The sequence below is a fragment of the Asparagus officinalis genome, chromosome 3, assembly GCF_001876935.1.
Source record: "Asparagus officinalis chromosome 3, Aspof.V1, whole genome shotgun sequence".
Classification (NCBI taxonomy): Eukaryota; Viridiplantae; Streptophyta; class Magnoliopsida; order Asparagales; family Asparagaceae; genus Asparagus; species Asparagus officinalis.
Genome location: NC_033796.1, coordinates 34446752 through 34469696, shown reverse-complemented (window position 1 = coordinate 34469696; position 22945 = coordinate 34446752). Strand labels below are relative to the sequence as shown.

Below are 22945 nucleotides of genomic sequence, written 5' to 3'. Positions count from 1 at the left end.
AACGACCCTCGTGCCTAACAAAGTGCGTGTGGAGATAATATTGTGTTTGCTTATGTAAATGGTATGGGTAAGAATCCTCTTATTTTGTAGTATATAAGAATGGATAAAGTATCTTTTCAATCATAAACGTCTAGATGTTGTTTAAGGTCTCAAAAATTAGAAATAAGTATAGGTCACGGAAAATTGGAATACATGTTCTACCCGATTGAATAATTAACGTCGTTTTGATTTATACGTGAGTGGTACAAATCTTAGAATGTCGCAATACATATTTTACTCTGTATGAATCAGAAGAGTTCATACGCGTATGGCTATTGTTGTCGTTGATTATAATTAAGAAATGAATATCTTTTATGTCAATACTATCGAGGAGAAAGAATACAAATTTATTATTATTGTGATGTAAGAAGAAGGCGGCCGGGCCATATAATAATAGCCAGAAAAGTGAGTTGCATGTGTTTAGGTGAGCTGCTTTTGCTTCTCGGTCTCTCTTGTTGAAGTTGCTTAATTAGCTTAATTGAGTGTAATAACCCAACTTCCGCCGGCATTACCTGCCGACTCTTTTTAAATTGCCCCACTTTTGATTTTGCGAACGGAAAAAAAAAAAAAACTTTTATAATGACGGTATGAGTCCGGCCAGATGTCAACTTCAGTGTTGTCCTAAAGTTTAGGGACCCAATTACATTTTACAAGTCTTGACCCAATTACTATTTTACAAGTCTATCTTACTTTATGAAGACTACTATTTGCTTTTGTTAGCGTCTTCAAACCAAAAGTCTACAAAGTGAAGCAGACTTTTGAAGTTGAATATGTACAAGGGAATTACATGTATAGTGCTTACCCACATACATATCAAGGAGGGAGAAGATAGAGAATGTTCTGGAGTTGTAGCAAATAATCACTGCAGGTGACCCAGATAGTTGGGAGGTTCCAATATGATGGTCCTGATTTTAATTCATAGTTGGGTTCTCAAAAAAAATCGAAGTTTTATTTAATAAATAGTACTAGCTAGTTTTCTTATAAATCGTTGTATGAACCACAAGGAGACAATGAAATCTCTAAAAGTAAACTGAAAGGCTCAGAATATCATGGTCATTTACAGATGTACTGATAAATCTGTACTAGTTTTTTAATTTTTCTCATGTCACTTATTAATAATGCATTTTAGCAGTGAATATATATATTCAACTTTGCAATACACGAATGAGCATAATCCCCAAGATAACCATGTATATAAAAAGTGCATGATAGGAGAATAACCATAGAGCTTGGATGCAAAAAGGGTAGAAACAGATCAATACCGACAGTTACAGCGAACATACTTATTCAAAGAGTAAAGTACACTAAAGCCCCAAGAACTTTCAGCATTTTGTAGGAAACCCGGCCCGAGAACTTTCAAAATCACACTAAACCCGTACTTTTACAGAAGCCCCGATGTCATTTGCATAAATTACACTAATTAAACCGCCAATAACTTTTGCCTTTTTATGTTATTTTTTGGTTCTAATTCTGGGGGTTGTTGACGATTTTCCACGGTTTTGAAAGTTATTGGGGGTTTACTGCAAAATGCTAAAAGTTATTGGGAGTTTAGCGTAATTTACCCCTATTAAAACGCTCATCTTTTTTCCTTGAACCTTCTCGAACCAGTTCTGACTTCTGATTTCAAAGACGCAATTTTCTGGTGTTCATCGTGATGTACGGTTCGAGAAGCTAGATTTGTTCCCTTTGGAAGTCGGAACTTATGAATATATCCTTGTTTGGATTATATGTATATTCTTCCATTTATTCGCCAATTTTCATTCATTCTTTTCTTTAAAATTCGCTTCTTGCTAGCTACACGCATGCGCTTTGCTTGATTTGGATAGGGATACATACGAAGAGGCTGGGCTAGCACGTGACCGAAAGTGATGATGCACGCGATCGGGTTCCTTCATTGAGAATAAACCTGTGACCATCATTGACTTTGGATCTCTTATCTTTCTTTGTGCCTTGGTCTTTGTATAATATCTTTTAGAGATTTCTTGTGCACGAGAATCTCATGGGGAAAATCCAAACTCTAGCTAGCAGACACTCTTCTGGATTTCCTTTTTCATAATCAACAGGTTAAGCACATTGGTCTTTCTTAATTGCGTTGATGTTGAATTTTGCGTTCCGCGGATTTTCAACTTTGCACCACTGGAGCGAGCCGAGCGTGTCCCGGACGGTTGGGAGGTTCCAATATGGCTCCCGCGATGTTAGGTTCGATTCTGAACCGGATTAAAAATAAAACCCTAATGCAAGCGCATGTCAAGAGTACCGCAGTACAGTACGGACGCTTTTAAGTGAAGAAAAGATACGGATCTCGAAATTTACCACGAGAAATGTTTACTCAAAAATGAACACTTATTCTGATTCAAAGCCAGGACTTTCTCACGTCCAGTTATCCTGTACCCTGGAACTTGTTTGCGGGAATATATGCATTCTGGATTATAAGCTCGCTTTGTTCTTCCTATATTCGTCAACTTTCTCTTGTTCTTTCTTCTCTTCTCCTCTGCTTTTTGACTAGTCCGGGTTTCGTTGTTCTTTCGGATAGCGATAGAAAGAAATAAAGGACAGAGATCGACCGCCCAAGTGACAGAAAAAGCTGATCATGCAAATGCAAATTGCCCCCTTAGAATAAATCTTGTGATCTCTTTAGGATTTGAATTAATCTGTTATCTTTATCTCTATACATAATGACCTGTAAGAAAGGAAGGGAAGGAGGATGAGAACTTAACATATTCAGTTCTGGATATAGACATGCATGAATGAGAAGTGACTACTACTGTGTCCATCACGACAAAATGACCCGTAAGAAACTCATAATCCTCTTCTAAGCTCTCGGATAAATATAAGAGAAGAATATTTCCATCAAATATTGAAGGTTTTATTGACTCGTTCGGATTGAAACACCAACACATAACCAACTACACCTGTTGAGGATTGCAAAACAATGAATCGAACATAATGAAAAATGAAGCGGTGATCATCTCACCTTCGAGGGGATTGTGCAGAGATATTGTTGCCATTCTTGCTTATTTGCCGCTCAAGCATGTACTTTTTCTTCATTTCTTCCAATATACTGTCATTGGTACTGCCAAGAACAAGAAGGAAAATTATAAAAAACATCATTTTGATAATAACGATTGTAATACTAAATATAACAAAATGATGTTTTAGCATGCAGAATCAATTTTTGATATTGTCAACTCAGATAAATATTTCACAGCAAAAGGTTGAAGGGCTCCAATTAAACCGAAGTAAAAGGGAATGCTTTCACATTCAAGAAATATAAATATAGAGTACAAGTTTCATGGAAATCTTTTTGGGCAACGTTAACCCTCTGATTATTGAAAATCATAAGATAAGAGCAATAAGGGTGAAGAGGAGAAAAGTTCCCCATCATAGAAGTCAAAATTATTACTCTTGTATATTCTTCCTCGTGAACGCTGGAATATCATGGTTCATTCCATCACCTGTCCGTGAACATATATTCTTTCTTGATCGAGAATACCTAACAAGTCCGGAACTCAAGAAAATTTAGTAGTTACAGCCTTACAAGTTATGGGACCTAGAGTCAAGAGAGCAGTCCCAGAAGTGAATCAAGCTCTAGTACTTCTCATCTTGATTATTAGAAAATTAGATAGATGGCTGCATTTTCAGGGATTTTGCAGTAAGATGAAATAAAAAACAAACACCAATTCACTCAATTTGACGATGGATTCCGATAGCTCACCTAAATAAAAGGCTCTCTCACCTTGCACAGATTCACTCAACTAGCTAGAAGCCAACAAATGAAATAGTATGCTATCAACTAAAGACTCAGTATCCATGGTTATGATCATTCCCACAGAAAATATAATGAAAAAAATAATGCTTATTTACACTGATTTGAAGTCCCGGGGAAAAATTGATTATGGAAATTTGACTGTATTCAGACATTATGGATCTGTTAAGGGGTACATATTCCCAAATATATGGCATGACAGTCATAGAATAGCCCCACAGCTGCCAGATTCAAGAGACTTAGATAAGGATTCTGTTGATAAGACACAATTCAGACTCGATTACTTAATTGGGAATATTAGTGGACACTTCGGAAACAGGCATAGCCTCAGTTGAGATAATACCAAATATTTAATACTTATCAATAATGGAGTGTCTTGATCATTGATCAGTTGTTTACATCAGATATATGGGATACAAGATAATTTGTTTTTACAGGTTCCAAGGGTAACCATTAAGTTGAGATTGTATATTTTGGATTTATCGAATCCACTATATGCAATAAGGTTTTCTATTTGTGGGTTCATATTCCAAAAACCTCAAGAAATATGTTAAATACCTTATTTTTGAAAAGGGGCCTCCAATAATAGGCCAGCACGTTTTCACAATGATACAGAAATGAAACTCATTCTGTCATTCATTTACATTGGTTAATCAAGAGGATACTCTTGGTTGACATTTGGTTGGACTTGATCTGAAGATGCATAAATCCATGGGCATGGAGATCTATCTTGAGGTAGGCATTAGATTCCCTTTGGGATAGGGTTCCCTCAACTTGACTTCTTTCCAATTGGAAAGATTGGCATTCCAAATTTGGACTTGTAAGCCAATTTAAGGAGTCAACGTTCCATAGTTGACTTGTGTGATCTGATCCAATTTAAGGACTTGGTGGTCCATACATGAACTTGGATATTATTCTCACAGTAATGTATCATGAATTTGAGAAGTGGTTCTACATTAGGGGCTTAGGGTTTATGCTTACATTCTGATTTTGTTGAATTGGGGAGTTAGGGGCTTACAGTTGATGCTTACATTCTGATTTTGTTGAATTGGGGAGATTTATGGGATTTGCATTCTGCTTCTAGCTTTAAAACGCATCCGTCCATAGTTAATTTGCCAGCCCGCCATTATCATTAGTGAATTATTTTCTCCATAAAGTATATATTACTATGTCATTCTTTTCTTCTATCTTTCTTTGTTCTTTCTTTTCTTCTTCCTTTCTTCTTCCTTTCTACTTTATATTCTTTTCTGCCTATTCTTCTATGAATCTTCTTCATTGTTCTCATTTTTCGTCCTGCCGTTTTTTCTTCTCTGTGTAGCTGAGAAGCTTAAGTGGCCAGGCTATGCATGTGACTTATAAGGATGCTTTCCGAAAACATTGAGGTATGTGCTCTATAATCAAAGCTGATGATGCCATAAATAATGCCTTGAAATCTTAAGAAACAACTCAAATTTGTTGATATTGATGAACCTAATTCATACAATTTCAATGCACAGGTTAATAACAAATCAATGTTCTCCTGGCAGGCCAGCACGAGCATACAAATACGTAACAGAGGTTTAAAAAAAATAAAACTACAATTAGGAGATCGGAATACGACTTAAATTTGAAAACTTCAAAAGATATAATAGTGATAAGAACATACTACTGATGGAGGCATTCAACAGCTCTTTCGCTTGCCTCCGGCAGGACCAAACTACAGATATAGTTTTTCCCAGAGCACATTGGGCATACTTTGCTGTGTACTGGTCACACTCTTTAAGTGCGTTTTGCTTCATTTTGCTGCGTAGAGCTGCAGAAATAAAATTAGCAATTGGCCTAATATTCCAAGAAAATTAAGTTTATCAACTGATTTAAGTCTATAGAAAACACTATCTGTAGCATGAGATTCATTCTTAAGCTTCAATAATATTGATTTGAGCTATGAAATAAAAAGTATTTTTCATAGGGTTACAGGTGTCATGTTGGAGGATGTGGGCTCTTCCTTGCTCCAAAAAGGCAGAACTGTCAACAGACAAAGCCAAAGACACTAGAACTCCATATGCCGTAAAATATAAGTGCATTTTAGCGTCCATCAAAATCAAAATTCTCCATTAGTGCACGTGAACATTTAATAGTGTATTGTGACTAACACGCTGACCAAGTGTGTTAATGCCCTGGCATTTGTTGTGGGAAAGATAATTTTAAAACTTATTTTTGATATACTATATATGTTATGGATGTATGCCCCAATGCCCCCAGAAGCGACATCTTCACAAAAGAACATCGCGACAGAACAGATGTGGAAACAAAGATCAAAAGCACATTGGCTTAAGGAAGGAGATTATAATACTGCTTATTTTCATAAAATAGCTAGTGGCCGGAAAAGAAATAATCTGATTTCCTCTATTACAGTAAATAATACAGTAGTCAGTTCTGAAGATGGAATTGCACAGATTTTTTCCAATCATTATAATCAGATTTTTGGTCAAAAGGAATCTTATAGATGTCAATTGGATTGGAATAAGTTGTTTCCTTTGGAAGATTGGGGATCTGATGATTTAGAAAAACCTTTTTCAGAAGATGAAGTTCATCAAGCTATTTGTGATATGAATGGTGATAAATCTCCTGGCCCAGATGGTTTCTCAGCGTTGTTTTATCAAGTCTTTTGGGAAACAGTGAAAAAAGATATTATGAAATTGTTTGTGGAATTTTATGAAGGAAAATTGGAAATTAATAGGCTCAATTATGCCCATATTATGCTTATCCCAAAAAAAAAATGAAGCTTCTGTGGTTAATGATTACAGACCTATTAGTCTTTTAAATGTGGTATACAAAATGATTACTAAAGTTTTGACTAATAGGTTGAATGCTAAGCTTGAAAAGCTTATTGATCATGTCCAATCTGGCTTTATTAAAAACAGATATCTGATGGATGGGGTTACAGCAGCTCAGGAAATTATCAATGATTGTTTTCAGAACAATAAAAAAGGAGGGATTTTATTAAAATTGGATTTTGCTAAGGCCTATGACATGTTAGACTGGGATTTCATCTTGGAGGTTATGAAAGCCAAAAAATTTGGAGTTAAATGGCTACATTGGATTACTATGTGTCTAAAAGGAGGTATGTCTGCCATTGATATCAATGGTAAAATTGGGAGTTGGATTATGTCAAAGAGAGGTGTTCGTCAAGGAGATCCTTTATCTCCTCTTTTATTTGTCTTGGCAGCTGATTCCTTTACCAGGATGATGAACTTAGCAGTGGATTCTCTTCTTATTGAAGGTTTGGGTCCAATTAATATGCCTCATAAAATTTGTTGTTTACAATATGCAGATGATACATTGATATTTTGTAAAAATAAAAGAGAGCAGTTGACAGTGCTAAAAATGATACTATATTGTTTTGAACTTGCCTCTGGATTGAAAATAAGTTTTAACAAGAGTATTCTCATTGCTCTTGAGAACAATGATTCTTTGCAACATAATTTAGCTGTTATGTTGAATTGTAAAAGTGGGACTTTTCCCATTACTTATCTTGGAGTTCCTTTGAGACCTGGAAAATTAAAAAAAGCAGATTGGTCTCCTCTGATTGAGAAATTTGAGAGAAGATTAGCCTTATGGAAAGGAAAAACTTTATCAAGAGGAGGAAGATTAGTTTTAGTGAATTCTGTTCTTTCTTCTATGCCAATTTTTTGGCTATCCTTCTTTTTATTTCCTAAGTGGCTTATAGAAAAAATTGATAAAATGAGGAGAAGATTTTTGTGGACTGGCTCTTTTGATCATAAAGGCTCTTCTAATTTAGTCAAATGGGAGGAGGTTTGTAGACCTAAGCAATATGGAGGTTTGGGGATTGTAAATTTGAAAATTATGAATAAGGCTTTGTTGGGGAAATGGTGCTGGAAATGGTTTGATAATAAACTGGAATTATGGAAACAGATTAGTTTTTACAAATACTTTGAGAGGAAAAATTGGACAGAATTTTTTTATTCTGGTAGAAATACTTTAACACAGTTTTGGAGAAATTGTTTTGATAATATTGAAAGCTTTTTATGCAGTACTATGGTGGATGTGGGAAAAGGAGATCAAACCCTATTTTGGCTTGATAAATGGGTAGGTTCTTTTACCCTTGCTTCAGTTTATCCCTCTCTTTTCAATGTCACTTCTTTTCCTTATGCAACTATCAGTAAGGTGAGAAAGAAGGTGAATAATGAATGGACATGGAGTATTCAATTTAGTAGACAATTGACTGGAAATTATGTTCTTCAATACTGCAAGTTGATGACTGATATCAGAGATTTTAATTTTGAACAAAGGGAGGACAGGAGAAAATGGATTTGGGATACTAAAGGTAAATTTACAGTTAAATCCTATTATCACTTTCTTATTGATGGGGGTTTAAGATTTGACCATGTTAATCTCTGGAGGCTGCCTGTTCCTTTAAAAGTGAAATTTCTTGTATGGTTGGCTCTAAGACAAGGGCTAAATACAAAAGATAAGCTAGATAAAAAAGGTATTCATGTGGATTTAATGTGTTGTTTATGTTCTAAAAATGAGGAAAATCATTACCATCTTTTTGTAGACTGTGAGTTTGTATACTCCACATGGAGATCTATTCAACATAAACTGCACATTGATAAGGATTTTAAGTTGAATTCCCTAAGGGATATCTGGATCAATTGGAATATGGATAAGGGAGTTAAATGGAATGTGGAAAGAGACGTTATTTTATGTTCTCTTATTTGGAGTATTTGGCAGGAAAGAAATGACAGAGTTTTTTCAAGCAAGAAGAAGAGAGCTCTGGAGATTTTAAACAAGGTCCTGATCTATTCGTCTTTTTGGTTAGGTTCTAAACCTTTATCTGATCGATCTGCCAGACTTCAAGAGCGGAGGAGGAAAAGAGCTGCTGCTGTTCAGTCTACGGAGAACAGGATTGAGAATATAGTGCAACTGGAATGATTTTTATATTCTGGTTCTGTTTTCTGTTGGTTAAAAACTTTGTTCTTATGGTCTACTCTTTTGTAGTAGTAGTAGTTGTCAGTTTTCTTTTGATAGAGCTGATTTTGGTTGTATCTGTGGGGAAACAGAAGTTTGTTTTTTGGTTGTAAGCTCTGTATGAACTCAAATGCACATTCTTATTGGTTGGGAATGTGCATAGTCATGTAACAACCAAGTTTGGATTAATTTAGCTGGCTGGATTACTGTTAAGATTAACAGTAATCCATCCTTTCTCTCAAAAAAAAAAAAAAAAAGAACATCGCGACAATGGCAAATGACATTTCATATTTTGCATTCATATATATGGATATATACTTGACATATAACAACAGAACCAGAGGAATCCACAACAATTGATACAATTAGAATGCCTACAGATTAACCTTGGTTCATCTCCATAAGACAACGAATTAGCTCTCAAACCTAAAACTGTTACTTCATAGAGAACATAATCTAAACCATTGATTTCCCTTTTTCTAGAAACACAAGTGCAAATGCCTTTTCTTTAAAACCTTATAAAATAAAAGAAAATACCACTTTCTAGTAAGCGTTCCTATTTTATTTATGTTTTCTTTTTGAAGTTTAAGGAAAAAATTAATGCTTCCAAATACGATATGTGAGTACTATATTTTTAAGAGTTTAAATTTGAGTTATATATGTGTAGAATATCTGATAATGTGCATTAAGACAAGAGGCAAAATAAGGAACAAGTTTTAAACTAGTATATAAAACTTATTTCACCGGTACTCCTTTCTTTCGCATTTTGTCCATAGGATATACGACATATATACACCCATAACCAACACTAAAATATGTTGAAACCTTTATACACTTTAAAACGTCTAATGGTGGTACATTTCTTGGCGGCAGGTCTACTCTTTCAACTGCATGATTGGAGAGAAGATAGGCTTGTTAGGAAGAAGAGAAAATTTTCTATGAGAGAATGTCAAGCCTTCCTTATTGGCGAAAATTAATGTTTTGTAACTTATTCTTTGCACATTAATAGAAACCATCGTACCTTAAATAGATATATTTAGAAAAATACTCATAAACAATCGCGTCTTCTTGAAGCATTTGTGTCCATTTGCAAAAATTGTAGCCTAAGATCCAAAGGAACTTCAAAAGATATAAAAAAAAAAATCTTAAAAGACTCGATTATCTCATAAAAGATGTTAAAATAGGCTACTTGCATCAAATTAATTTAACGAAAAACTGTCTGTAATTTCTTCAATATCTGTTGGGATTGAGAATTTAAGGACACGTAATGAGATGGGTCCGTATGATGATTTCAACATCTAACGTATCCCCCGATCGTTCATCCTTTCATTCTCCATTTGTACATCCAATTTGTTGAATTCTTTTCTCTCTCTTATTATATCCCTATAATATGATGTCCATTATAATCTTACCAGAACAGTCTCTACTTTAACTCCACAGCTATTCTCATGGTACAATAACTCTAAGCATAAAATATAAACCTAACCATCCATGCCTACAACCATTCACAGAACCCAAATTCAACAAAATTCACGCAAGAAAAAAGAAAGGCCATGACACTATATATTCAGCACTACTATAAACAAGAAGCAACATCACCTAATAAGCCCAATGTTCCATTCCCAAGACAAAAAAAAAACATAGTTCCTCATATTATATCTATTCTTTCAAGCTTTAATTTCTAGTTTCAGAACTCCCAATTGAGAGCTTGTCTTTTGATTTGGTATCAAATTGAGTTAATTAGCTGCACAGCTTCATTGCAGCATTTGATCAAACAGGTCGCAGAAATGTCAGTTTCTCTTCAAAACTCATAAAATTTATTCAGCAGTTCAGGACTCTAATAAACAATTTTAGAAGAAAATCCAAGCAAATGGGCTGACGAAGAAAGGACCAACTAAATGGGAAAGGGGTTTTAACCTTCTTCGACTTTCTTTTTGACATGATTTTCTCTGGCATCTTGAATGCATCCCATCGAGATCCCCGACCCCTCCTCGTCTCCCAAGGAGACGAAGCTGCAAAAAAATTGAAGCTTTTAAGGTTCTCTTGCTGCAGCTTGTTGTTAATAATGATGGCTCTGTTTATTGTGCTGAGCAGAAAAATTATGGACGTAGTTTAATCACAGGGGCCACCAAAATTGAAAGAGCGTTTTTTTTAGACAATGGTCTCTTAAATCTCACACATTTGGACGAATTCTCAAAACCAACTTATTTCCACATTTAATCCCAAATAAAATCTGTTTTGAACTTATTTTCAAAAACAGACCTGGTTTCAGTCCTGACTCGATTTTTGAATTTTTTTTTCAAAACTTCACGAGAGTTGGTTCAACTCTCGTGAAGTTTAGTAAATCTGCTAAACTTCACGGGAGTTAAATTCCCGTGAAGTTTCTGAAGCTTTTTCAAAAAAACCGACCTGGCTTCAGGTCGTGAAGTTTAGTAAATCTGCTAAACTTCACGGGAGTTAAATTCCCGTGAAGTTTCTGAAGCTTTTTCACAAAAACCGACCTGGTTTCGGCGCCAAGGCTGAAACCAGATCGGTTTTTGCAAAAAAGTTCAAAACAGGTCGTTTCTTAGGATTAAATGTTTAAATAAGGTGGTTTTGAAAATTTGTCCCACACATTCTGAATTAGTCCCTCAAAACACTGAAATCTTCTATTTAGTCCTTCAATTCCTACTAGTCTTTCCAGATTAGCACAGGCCAAAACCTTACCTCGTCGTTCGGCTAGTGATTGATTGTTAGGGTCCATTTTCTCCCAATTGGTAACAGCTAAGTTGATACACTCGTTTATTTTGCCCATGCGTTCGAGCAACAATGCATCCAAATGCATTTGACATATGTAGACTTAACCGATATCCTACTCCTTAAGTGCACCATGCTATCTCGCGCAGTATATCAGCACGTTCTTTAAGTGGCAGGTCCCTTACAAATTCATCAAAGCAGTTTGATAAGAAGTTTCAGGGTACGGGGAGCTAATTTCGACATCTTTATGCTCTTGGATGTGGAAATTGGTTTGGCAACTTTGTTTGAAGATATTACCACTCAGGGCTGCAACCGCACTCCCTGGAAAGCTGTATTCTGCAACGAATCAAAATATAAATTAACAAGCAGTTCAGAAACTAGCTAATGAACTTTTTCACAGAAAAAGATAAGACGGGTCTTAATTTTAAAAATGAAAAAGAAAACGCTGTTTTTTTTTTTTTTTTGAAATGCAGCAAGCAAAATTGTTACTGTCCAATTTTACCAATCCCTACGGGAACTGTTAATTCATTCAGACTGCCAACAGTGACATTTTTATGTACAACTGCCAACAGTACCGAAAAAGGTCCCATACAAAAACTATAAATAAGAAACATTAGTGATGAAGTGTCAGATATGCTATATTATGCTATGTTCCTATGTTGACAAGTGAAATAAAATGTAATGCATTGGACAACAATCTTGACTAGTAATCGGTAGTAAGCAAGGAGAACCATATAGCATTTTAACGAGCATGAGATTTTGAAAATTGAAGTGGAAGCTAACTATTTGTTAGTATGTGATCTTGAAGTAAGTTTCTTGACCCGTTGCCATGGTCAGCAAATTCTTTTCTATTAAGATGACTCTTGGGAGGATCCTCCCAATTTTACTCTCCCATAAAGATGCCATTTTGTTCAACCTGAACTTATTGCAAACCAGGCGAAAATGAACAGTATATTGAGAGTTACTGAATCAAAGCAGGCTTTCATGGTGAATTTCCCAATATCTACTCCACCCACAAAGTATGCTTAATAACAAACAAGTAGAAAAAGTTAGTTCCAATACACACCATGCAGACATAACAAAATTGGATGAAATGTCCAGATACAGTGATGTATATATATCATAATAAACATGCAGAAGAAAACAAGTATTTATTCAGCATTTAAGTGATTATTTGTGATGAATTGTGATTTTGAAATAAGTTACCTTCTGCATCGCCATCTCCATAAATGTTAAACTGACCCAACGGTGAAGGGTGAGTTTTATCGAAGTAAGGCCAACCAGCAATAGAGTTGCAGCAAATGTAGTATATGGAACTCCCGCGCGCGCATTCTCAGTTGCACGGCAAACTTTTCTCTTCAGGTCATAGAAACTGAGACCAGGCTTGACTGGGTTAGCCTTTGTTGATGTCATGTCCAAACTCTGAAGGCAAATACCTCTGTGTCAAAAAGCAAATGAGACCATAATTTTATAACTCTCAGTATTCTCTGTGAGTTTGGAGTTTTGATACAATAACTGATGATATATATATACCTTGACAGTTCCAACAGCTTTAATGGCTTTTATCTGTGTAAGTTGCCCAAGGATGCTTTCACCTCCAGTGGCTGAAATGACGACATCGGTGTGGTAATCCCTCAATTTATTTTCTTTCGGCTCCTTACCTATGATTTTTGCCAGATATATCAGGTATAACGATCAACTAAGTTGTGTCAAAAAAAACAAAAATTGCGGCATACTCTAGTAGAAACCATCAGTCATCATTGCAATAACCCAATATCACCATCTTGTTTGCATTATTTCAATTATAAGAACATAATAAATAGGAGCTTGACTTGTTATCTTATTAATTATTGTTGCAGTTTCAGGCATATTCCTTATTTGCTACCGTAACAAAATTGTGCATGGGATATGCATCGATATTTTTAGAAATCTTTTTACTAATATCGGCCCGTGTTACTTACAATTTCAGGCATCTTTTGCATTTCGCCAGGAAAGGGTGGTATAACTCTCCTTAATCCCTTACTTAATCTATTGCCGAACAACAGTTTTATAACAACAAGAAACAAGAGAAAGAAACATAAGCCAATTCTGCAAAAAATTAACAACAAAAACAAGCGAACAAGTTTGAGACGAAGAAACTCTGTCGGTGAGTTCCTGCGATGCTGCAGCCTTTGAAGGGGAAGAGGCTGAGGCAGACCTAACCAAGATATAGGTGGTCTTGCCACTGTCCAAGCTTGATTCAGCGATGAACCTCCCAACGTAAGTGGAGACTATATTATAGTAACTGTCATGATCTTGCCAGCAAATTTTCAATCCCTTTTCATCTCCTTTTCCAACATTATTATGTCTGACAGCGGTTACTAAGTACTGGTTTTGCTCTAGGTCAAGTGCCAACTACTTTTTTTTTTCTTATTTCTTTAAGTCAAGCTGGGTCTTTGAATGGTTAGGTATTCTGTTTGTTCTCTCTTGTCAAGGGATTTCTGTTTCTTCTGAAAGATTTCAGGCACAAAGCTTGTAGGTCCTAAAGTTATCAATGAATTTCCTTTGTATTCATAACTTTTGCACCAGCGCACTTACTTTTTTTATATAGAAACATTTAATGTTTTTCGCGAAGAATTCTCTATTCTTTTGGTTATTTTATCCTTCATCATGACCAATTGGTTGCTGATTTTGTCCATAAATTTGCAATCAAACTTTATAATATTTTCTAAAACTGCTTGCTTATGATGTTGTGTTGGTGATTCTCGTCATAGGCTTTCAGTCTCATTTTACTCCCGAAACACTGAAAGTTCTTATCAATAGTGATAGCAGAGAACAGGAGACAATCAAAATCCACGGGTATATAATCTCATAAGTGAGAGGAGATTAAAATGTACTTTTGGTAATAGTCTTCAAGTTCAAAATAAGACTAGGAAAATATACTTTTGGTAGCGGTCTCCTATGTTTAAAATTAGACTAGGACTTTCGCTCAAGAATTATTTTAAACCCGTGAACTAATTATAAATTTTCACTAGAAATACCCTGCTTTCACAGACTTCGCCTGAGTCCGTGTCCTGCCCTGAATACCCCCCCCACCCCACACACACATGCACACACGTGCACACACACGCATGCTCACACACACGTGCGCACACACACGCACGCATGCACACGCGCACGTGCACACGCACGCACGAGCACACACACGCACGCACACGCACACGCACACGCACCCCCCCACCCCACACAAACACACACGCACGCACGCGGCACACGCGCACACACGCACACACACATGCACACGCACACACACGCGCGCGCACACACACTTCTTTTTAGAACAAAGATGGTGGTGCCTTTGTGGACCATGGAGAAAGTGCAACCAAGATCAAATAAATCCATGCTCGATTAGTAGAAGTGATATTAAAATGCTTGAAGATGTTTAAAGTGTAGTGGACAACTAATCTAATTTTAGTGAAAGAGGAACAGTATTCACTGAATGAGGAGAAAGAGCGTAGTGGAAATTTTCTTTTGCAAATAGAGTGGTGGTGCAGCTGGTGACATAATATTTATATCGATAGGAAGACTTTGTAATCTTATAAAAATTTCGTCCGTTTAAGGTACACGGTAAGGATGTACATAAACATGTCGGTAAGAATATTATAAATATATATTTTTTGATTTATTTGCAAGTCAAAATTTCTTTTTATCGGGTTAAAGATTTTTATTAGCACGCCGTCATGATTTCTACCCACTCACCGTTTAAAGGGACTTTAATCGAATTTATCGAATAAATCGATCAGTTAAAAACTGACTATTCAAAAGTCTTCTTTTGTAACTACTATTTAAAAGTTTCAAATGAACAACTTGTAAATAAAAAACAACGGGGTTGTACTATTTGCAATAGCAGGAGACAAAACTACTTACAGCAATTTCTGTGTTATGATTTAAAACTTTGAGAAATCGGATAAAGCTTCGTAAATTGAAGGATTTTTTTTTGAATTTAATGAGAATATTGCCGTAGCTTGTGGAAGATTTTTTTTGGAGTGAAAAGTTTATATTATTTCTTATCTAAATTGAAATTATACATTTCCTTTTTTTTTCTTTTTTATCTCACTATTTTCTCAAAAATATGAGATAGTGTATTATATTTATATTAGATAATAATTGTTACAAAATTTCAAAAAATTTCAGTGTTTAAAGAATTCTGCAGCGGTATGAAATCAGGTGGAGTGCGTCCATACAAGTCCCCGCGCGCACGTCACGTGACGCGAGCTCCCATTCAGAGGGTAGAGGTGTAAATAAACATCAAGTCGGTGCTAAAGTTTTCCCCAAAGTTTTGGAGGGAAACTGACCAGGGGGAAAAACCCCTTAAGCTTTATAGCTCTTCATTTTGCTTTTTGTTGTTTAATTCCTTTGATTTATTCTTCTTCTTGTTCTTTTGATCGGCGGCGATCGGTGGATCACCGGAGATGGCGCCCAAATCTGACAGCGTCGAAGGCATCGTCTCCCATTCCCCCATTTTCTTCCTCTTTTGCTCTTTTCGTTTCAATACACGATCCTAATTTTTCTTTCCTTTTGTTTTTGTTTTTGATGATTTTTTAGGGATTGTTCTCAACTACGTAAACGAGGTAACAATTTTATGTTTTTCTTTACTAACAATCTGCAATCTCGCTGATTACTTCGTTGCTTAACTGTAGAATGAAGTAGGTTTAGGGTTTCCTAATTTTATGGTCGGAAAATGTTTAGAGCTAAAATTGTGGTCATGTTATCATGATGAGATTATTGTTCTTCATTTTTTTTGGTTATCGTGCGGGGATACGTTTCATTGAGTAACAATTATCTGTAACATGAATGTTGACCGTTTCCTCCAAGTTCCCTCCAAAAAACATTTAATGTCAACAATTATTTGGTGTTTCTCTCTTTTTTTAAAATTTGTTGAGGGATATTAAAGCATGAATTTTGTAGTTCTTATGCCATAAAATATCTTACAAACTTCTAATCAATAGTAATAAGTATATACATTTTCACAAAATTAGTTGATTGAATGAATTTTCTGTAAGAGAATTATATGATAACATAGAAGATCAGGGACTGAAAAATCATGATCCTGGTGTAAGTGAGGAAAAAATTGTGGCAGTGAATGAACAAGCAAATACTCTAGTTTGTCATGTTACTTGAAAACAAAAATTCTCTTTGAGGAATCTATTAATTCCAAATAGCAGATTTTGCAAAATAATCACGGCCATCCTCATGCTAGATTTTCTTGTATGTCGTATAAACTTTTTTTTGGGGGAGATTAATCTACCGCTTTTTGTTTTAGACAGAGTGCTAGTTTTGTTTCATGTCAGGCTCATTCAAAAATGAAACTGAACCATTCTTTTCCTTGATTATCTTTCTATTCTACTTACTGTTATTTATAACTGCTCTCTATATCTAAAAGTTACAGCATTAACTGTCTAATTTTAGTGCATTTTTCAATTGTAACCGATGTAAATCAAGCGATAAGGAAAATCCTTCTAGACACATTTGATACTTTCAGAACTTCATCACTCTGCATCTGTAATTATTAGCATAAATTAGGTTGCTTATTCACTTTTATCTTCTTATTTTTAAAATCAACTTGTGTATGATGTCGACGAGAGTCCAGATATATGTTCCATTGGTTTCAGCAAAAAAGGGGGCAAACTACTTCTACATTTGCTCTGTACAATCTCTGAAACTACTTCCATTTTTTATTTAAATATTGAACATCTGATTTAATAGTATTCTGGGGTCACTGGGAATTCTACTTTCTTATTCATGTCATGTTTTTATACAGTGAAAGAGTTTGTACACCATTATCTGAAAGTAAGGAAGTCCTGTCCAGCAAAGAAAATAACTGTCTCAAACTAGTCATTCCCTTAAATCATAGCTATTTCCATTCTTAATCTAATGGACGATGATTCTTGGATTCATTAGAAAAGACCTGCTTACCCCGAACTCTTGAAGTCTTTGCATTTTTCAGTATGCAGTTACCTTAATCGTCATCAAGTAGATTCATGCTTCCATATTTACTGTTACATGCACACCACTACTTCCAATTTATTTTTCTAGTAATATTTGGTTTTACCCTCAGCATTCTTTTAGTTTCATTGAATGGACTACATTCGTTTCACATTAATATATGACTTCTCAGATGACATGTTTACATAAATACAATTTGTTAGACCTATATATAGATATCCTGATCAAATTATGCTTTTTAACTTCAGCAAAATAGACCACTGAATTCACAAAATGCAGCTGATGCACTGCAAAAATTTAATCTCAAGAAGACTGCAGTACAGAAAGCATTGGATACATTAGCTGATAGTGGGCAAATATCATTTAAAGAGTACGGTAAACAAAAGATTTACATTGCCCGTCAAGATCAGTTCAAGATACCCAATGCTCAAGAGCTTGATCAGATGAAGACGGCTAATGCCAAGCTACAGGAAGATCTTGAAGAGCACAAGAAAGTAATACAGGAGACTGAGGCCGGTAATGTACTTTGCCTATGGTGTTGAATAGAATACTATGTTTGTAGTCTTAAACATATTGCCAGAGTTGTATTTCTTCCTATGACTATTCAACTAGTAGCCTGACCTTAAACTTTTTCACTTATCTTTTTTCCGTAGATATCCTTGTTCTTAGCAAAAACACCTATTCTTACTTTACATATTGTTTGGTTCAGAAATTCGAGCATTGCAATCAAACTTGACTCTGGAGGAAATACGCTCCAAAGAGGCTAAATTGCATAATGAAGTAAGTTTTGTTCATTTCTTTGCAAAAATTCGTGGCCTATTATTTTGTAATCTTTGATTAGTCTTACGTGTAAGCATGCTATAATGGTAACTGGTAATTCTCTAACCAGGTGTCTGAAATGGAGGCAAAGCTAAAGAAACTGCGCAGTGGAGTTATTCTGGTAAAACCAGAAGATAAGAAGGTGATTGAAGAGACATACAATGAGAAGCTCAGTCAGTGGCGAAAGCGTAAGAGGATGTTCAGGGAGTTGTGGGATGCTATAACAGAGAATTCACCCAAAGACCTGAAAGAATTTAAGGTTATTGTTCATTTGCTGATAGCTTCTCCCTTTATCGTTATTGTATTTCCTCTAAAGAATTATTTGTTCGCAGGATGAACTTGGTCTTGAGTATGATGAAGATGTTGGAGTGAACTTGCAGTCTTTTGCTGAATTAATCAACCCTAGTAAGAAGAGAAGGTCAGCTTGATGATTTCTTCTGAAGCATTTTGTAGGTAGACATAGTTTTACTATGTTGACGAACTATGAAGGTAGATTAGTTTCAGGCTTTATATATTCCAGAAGATAAAGGAGGTTAGAATGTATAGTTTCTCTTGATATGTTTTCTGCTGTCAATTTAGTGATCAAGTAATTAGTAAAAGAAAATTGCTTTTCCTTCCAATTGTGTCACCTTCAGCAAAGGTTTTATTTAGTGGATTGTTTTACAATACGAGGAAACGTCATATTACAGATTTCCAGTAGCATTGGGATGTTACTTATCTTAAAATTCCTTTTGCTATATACTTGAAACTCTGAATTTATCGTCCTAAAGGCACTTATGAGAAGTGATGAGATTATAGCTACTAGGGGCAAAGAGGGCTAGAGGTAGACTTAGGGCTGTCCAAATGGGCTTCGGGCCTGGACCCGGCCCGGACCCTCCGGGCTCGGATAAAAGCCGGGTCGGTCGGGCTCTGGGTCCAGACCGAGGTGGTGAAGCTTGATCTGGGCTAGGCCCGACCCGGTTTTAAATTTTATATATGTATACTATATGTCTAATATATCTATATAATATATATATGTATTATATTTATATATATATATTATATATAATCTAATATAGTATATATATTAGTAGAATGAGAGTAGATAATATATAGGAGAGAGAGAGAGACGAGAAGAGAGCGAGAGAGAAGAAGAGAGAAGAGAAGAGAATATGGGTATGCTTGGTACCACACATATTTGTGCTTGAGTAGATGTGTCACATCCCATCATTCACTTACACCATGCTGAATTGTTTCCACATTAAGAGTGGAAGGAGATTTGACGACCTCACTACACAGCATAATTTTTGTACTTGGTACCAAGCATACCATATTTCTCATATATATATATATATACTATATATTAAATATTATATATATTTATATTACTATATTATATAGTATATAATACAATATATATATGATATATGCATAATGTATACTTATATATATACTTGCTGCATATATATATTTCTAATACTATCTATATAATAATATTAGTATGGTATGTCATATATATAAGATTCAGTCTAATTTTTCAATCATTTTTAGCAAACAATAAAAAATAAAATCCGGCCTGACCGTTTGGCCTGGGCCAGACCGGACGCCTCTGTGCACGGCCGGGAGACCCCGGGATCTGGTCGTAGGCATTTCCCCAGCCCGGACCCGAACAATCCGAGCCGGGCCGGGCTGGGCCGGGCCGGGCTGGGTCGGCCCGTTTGGACAACTCTAGGTAGACTAAAAAGAGTGGTTTAAAGTAATCAAGGATGTGATAAAAGGGAGAGATGACACATAAGAGAACTGATGATAGATTATGATTCACGTAGCTGATACAAAAAAAAAAGGGATAAAAGCTGTTGCCGAACCAAGGGATACAATTTTGTTGACTGTACATTCTTTTATAAGCCGAAACCTGGACATTTTTTAGCAACAATATTTTGTAAATGCACACTAGCTGAGATATGAACTTAGATTTTTTTCATTCATATATTATCTTGAATTTTTTCATTCATATATTATCTTAAATTCCCTGGACTGTACAAAAATCCTGGTGTTGTAGTGAAAATTTAGGGCTATAATTTTATAGTATACGGGCTTTTAATCTCATGGCGCATGACTGAGATAAAATGAGAGATTTACATGTAAAAGTCTCACAAAGTTCACCATAGCAGAGCTTATACATACTGAGAATAATTTTTACATAGTTCACACTAACTCACAAAAAGGTGAAAAGACAAAGAAAAAGGGGAAAACATGCTCAGTCTCATGAAACACTGTTTATCTTCAAGCTCTCTCTTCTCTGCAACTCTATTACTTCTGCATCCCTCGTCGAGTCCTCACAGACACTGCCTTCCTTGTAACCTTCGATTGCTGTATATGAGATTTTTTTGTGTAATCAACTTCAACATTCTCCACCCGAGGACTTGCAGTTTCAGAATAGTAGGATTTTGCAAGACTATCATCATTTGTTGAATCTAATAATCCAGTGGTATCACTCTCTTCCTTCTGTGACTTTTTGAAGCTATCCCTTACAAATGTTCTGGAAGGGAACTTCATTTGGTACAGAGGGTTGAAGAAAGCAGCAGCTTCTTTTTCAGACAAACCTTCATCTGAGGCTGCATCGCTTTTCTTCTCTGTGTCGCTCTTACTATTATTATCAAACGGAGCATGATTCTCATTGTTTTTCCTCACAGCCCAGGTGCCAACTTTAGGCAGCTTCTTTTCTGGCAAAGGTGGCTCACTAAAACCCGAGCTAAGGCCAGGCTTAATCTCGTTATCGTCACTCATTTCTCTATGTGTATCAGCATTAAGCACTTCATCTTCATCTTCTTCCTCTGATTCTGAAGCGTAGAATTGAACAGGGTGCACCTTTCCCTTGTCCAAGTTGTTCTCACCACACTTCTTCTTCTCAGTATCATCTTTTCTGTTGTTGTGATCTTCAAATGAGGATCCTGAAGATCTGGACAGCTCCACCGCAACCCTAGCTGCGGCTGCTGCATCCTCCGCCTTCTCAAATGCAGCCTGAGCTGCGCTTGCCACATCCTTATAACTGTGCATTGGCCTCCCTGACAAGGAATCACGACCTGATTTACTAACTGGCTGGGTAGAATCAAGGCCTAAATTACTGACCGGATGCTTGAGGTTCATGTTTTTGGCCGAGTTTGGATCCGTCTGCATTATCAAAATCCTGAGAATTACATTTTGAAAAAAAAAAAAGAAATTTCCTAATTGCATTAAACCCAACAAAACCTTAGCAACATCTGAATCCTCAAAGCTGAGATCCAGAGTGATCCCTTTTTCTGCGGCGATCTCCTTGATAATCTTCGCTCTGCTCTCCAGGCTCGGTTGCCTGGTCGACAACTTTTGCACAATCTGCACGTTGCAAATAACATCATCTGACACAGGCGCATTCAAAATTGCTAAAGCATAATTCTCAGCAATATATAATGTGCGCCAGATATGAGGCATTTCTGCTTGTCGTGCACCGTATGCAATTTTGATCTTATTTGGTTTACAGTCTCTCTAGCATTTCTCATAATACATGCGTCAACTGTTGTCCAAGAATTAAGGTTTTAATACCGAGGTTCATATTTATACTCTTCAGTCGCCTACATCGGACACAAGAAATCTTGCTTTCAGCATTTTCCATTTTCTCTCTCGTTTGGATCAATGCACATTTGCTGGTCAATTTTGTTTAGATCGTGCGCATTTTTTTTTTCTCTTTCTAATCCCTACCACAAATAAAACAAATCAATAGCTAGTACTAGTAGTCCACCTTCGGATTAACACCGCAGCTATTCCTGAGCTCGGTGGCTGCACGAACAAACTCCCTGCCGAACATGGCCGAGAAAAGGCTGCAGACGCGCTGGAGCTCCGGCATCTCCGCTGACCTCGACGACACGTATATCAAACTCGATACAGCCTCCTTCAACTCCTGAGGACAGTCCCTAAATCACCACCACCAACATTTCAAATTACAAACGAACCTCCCCCATATATAATAGCAAACCAACAAGATATTACTTACTTTTGGCGATGGAGTAGTGATGATCTTTCTATGATAAGGTGGCAATAAGACTGAACGACGGCAAACACATCGAGCATGTTCTCCTCCTTGACTACAATCTCAGCACGTAGGAGGGCCCGGTCGGAGCGGGCCAGACTAAGAAGCTGGGCTATGTCGGAGTGGGCCATGCTGCAACGAGCCTGGTGCTGGTTCTTGAGGAGGGCCGAGCGGGCCACGGTGAGGCTAAGGAGAGTTTTGAGCTTGGAGATCCTCTTAGAGTTGCCGCCGCCGCCGCCGAAGAGGGCGGCGAGGGACTTGCCCATGGTTTGGTGGCTAAGGTTTGATAGCGGAGATGGGAGTGAGAGTGTGAATTGTTTTTATAATTGGGATTTTACTTGTGAGCGAAGGATTGTTGGAGGAAAATTAATTGTGGGGTTAGGGATTAAAGAGTTTTGCTAGAGAACGAGAGAGGCCGGTACGCGGTGGGCGGTAGAAATGGCGCCTGGAGAGGAGTTTGTTATGATTTTCTTTACACATGTTACATACCCTTTTACCGAATTTATACATACACAAATTATATTGATAAGCCCTATTGGGCTTAATTGCACTTAAAGACCCTATAGTTTCCCATATGTTGCACGTAT

General features: G+C 36.4%; 3 protein-coding genes and 1 pseudogene across 3 annotated transcripts; 1 reads left to right on the top strand and 3 right to left on the bottom strand.

Moving 5' to 3' along the window:
- LOC109833731 lies at positions 1225-10912 on the bottom strand (annotated as a pseudogene).
- Positions 11635-14893, bottom strand: LOC109834931 (leucoanthocyanidin reductase-like). The gene is given in 10 exon segments (XM_020402944.1): positions 11635-11714; positions 11717-11848; positions 12334-12465; positions 12468-12536; positions 12719-12820; positions 12823-12913; positions 12915-12950; positions 13046-13173; positions 13633-13782; positions 14821-14893. Coding segments are annotated over 10 exon segments (993 nt in total).
- Positions 15846-19007, top strand: LOC109832206 (homologous-pairing protein 2 homolog). The gene is made up of 6 exons (XM_020399639.1): positions 15846-15991; positions 16097-16122; positions 17746-18013; positions 18207-18277; positions 18387-18575; positions 18649-19007. Exons 1-6 carry the CDS (start codon positions 15964-15966, stop codon positions 18742-18744), a joined length of 678 nt encoding a protein of 225 aa, XP_020255228.1. The 5' UTR covers positions 15846-15963; the 3' UTR covers positions 18745-19007.
- LOC109832205 lies at positions 20456-22699 on the bottom strand. Its single transcript, XM_020399638.1, has 4 exons — positions 22323-22699; positions 22071-22242; positions 21545-21667; positions 20456-21466 (listed from the first exon to the last, which is right to left on the bottom strand). The coding sequence occupies exons 1-4, from the start codon at positions 22622-22624 to the stop codon at positions 20606-20608; spliced, it is 1458 nt and encodes a 485-aa protein (XP_020255227.1). The 5' UTR covers positions 22625-22699; the 3' UTR covers positions 20456-20605.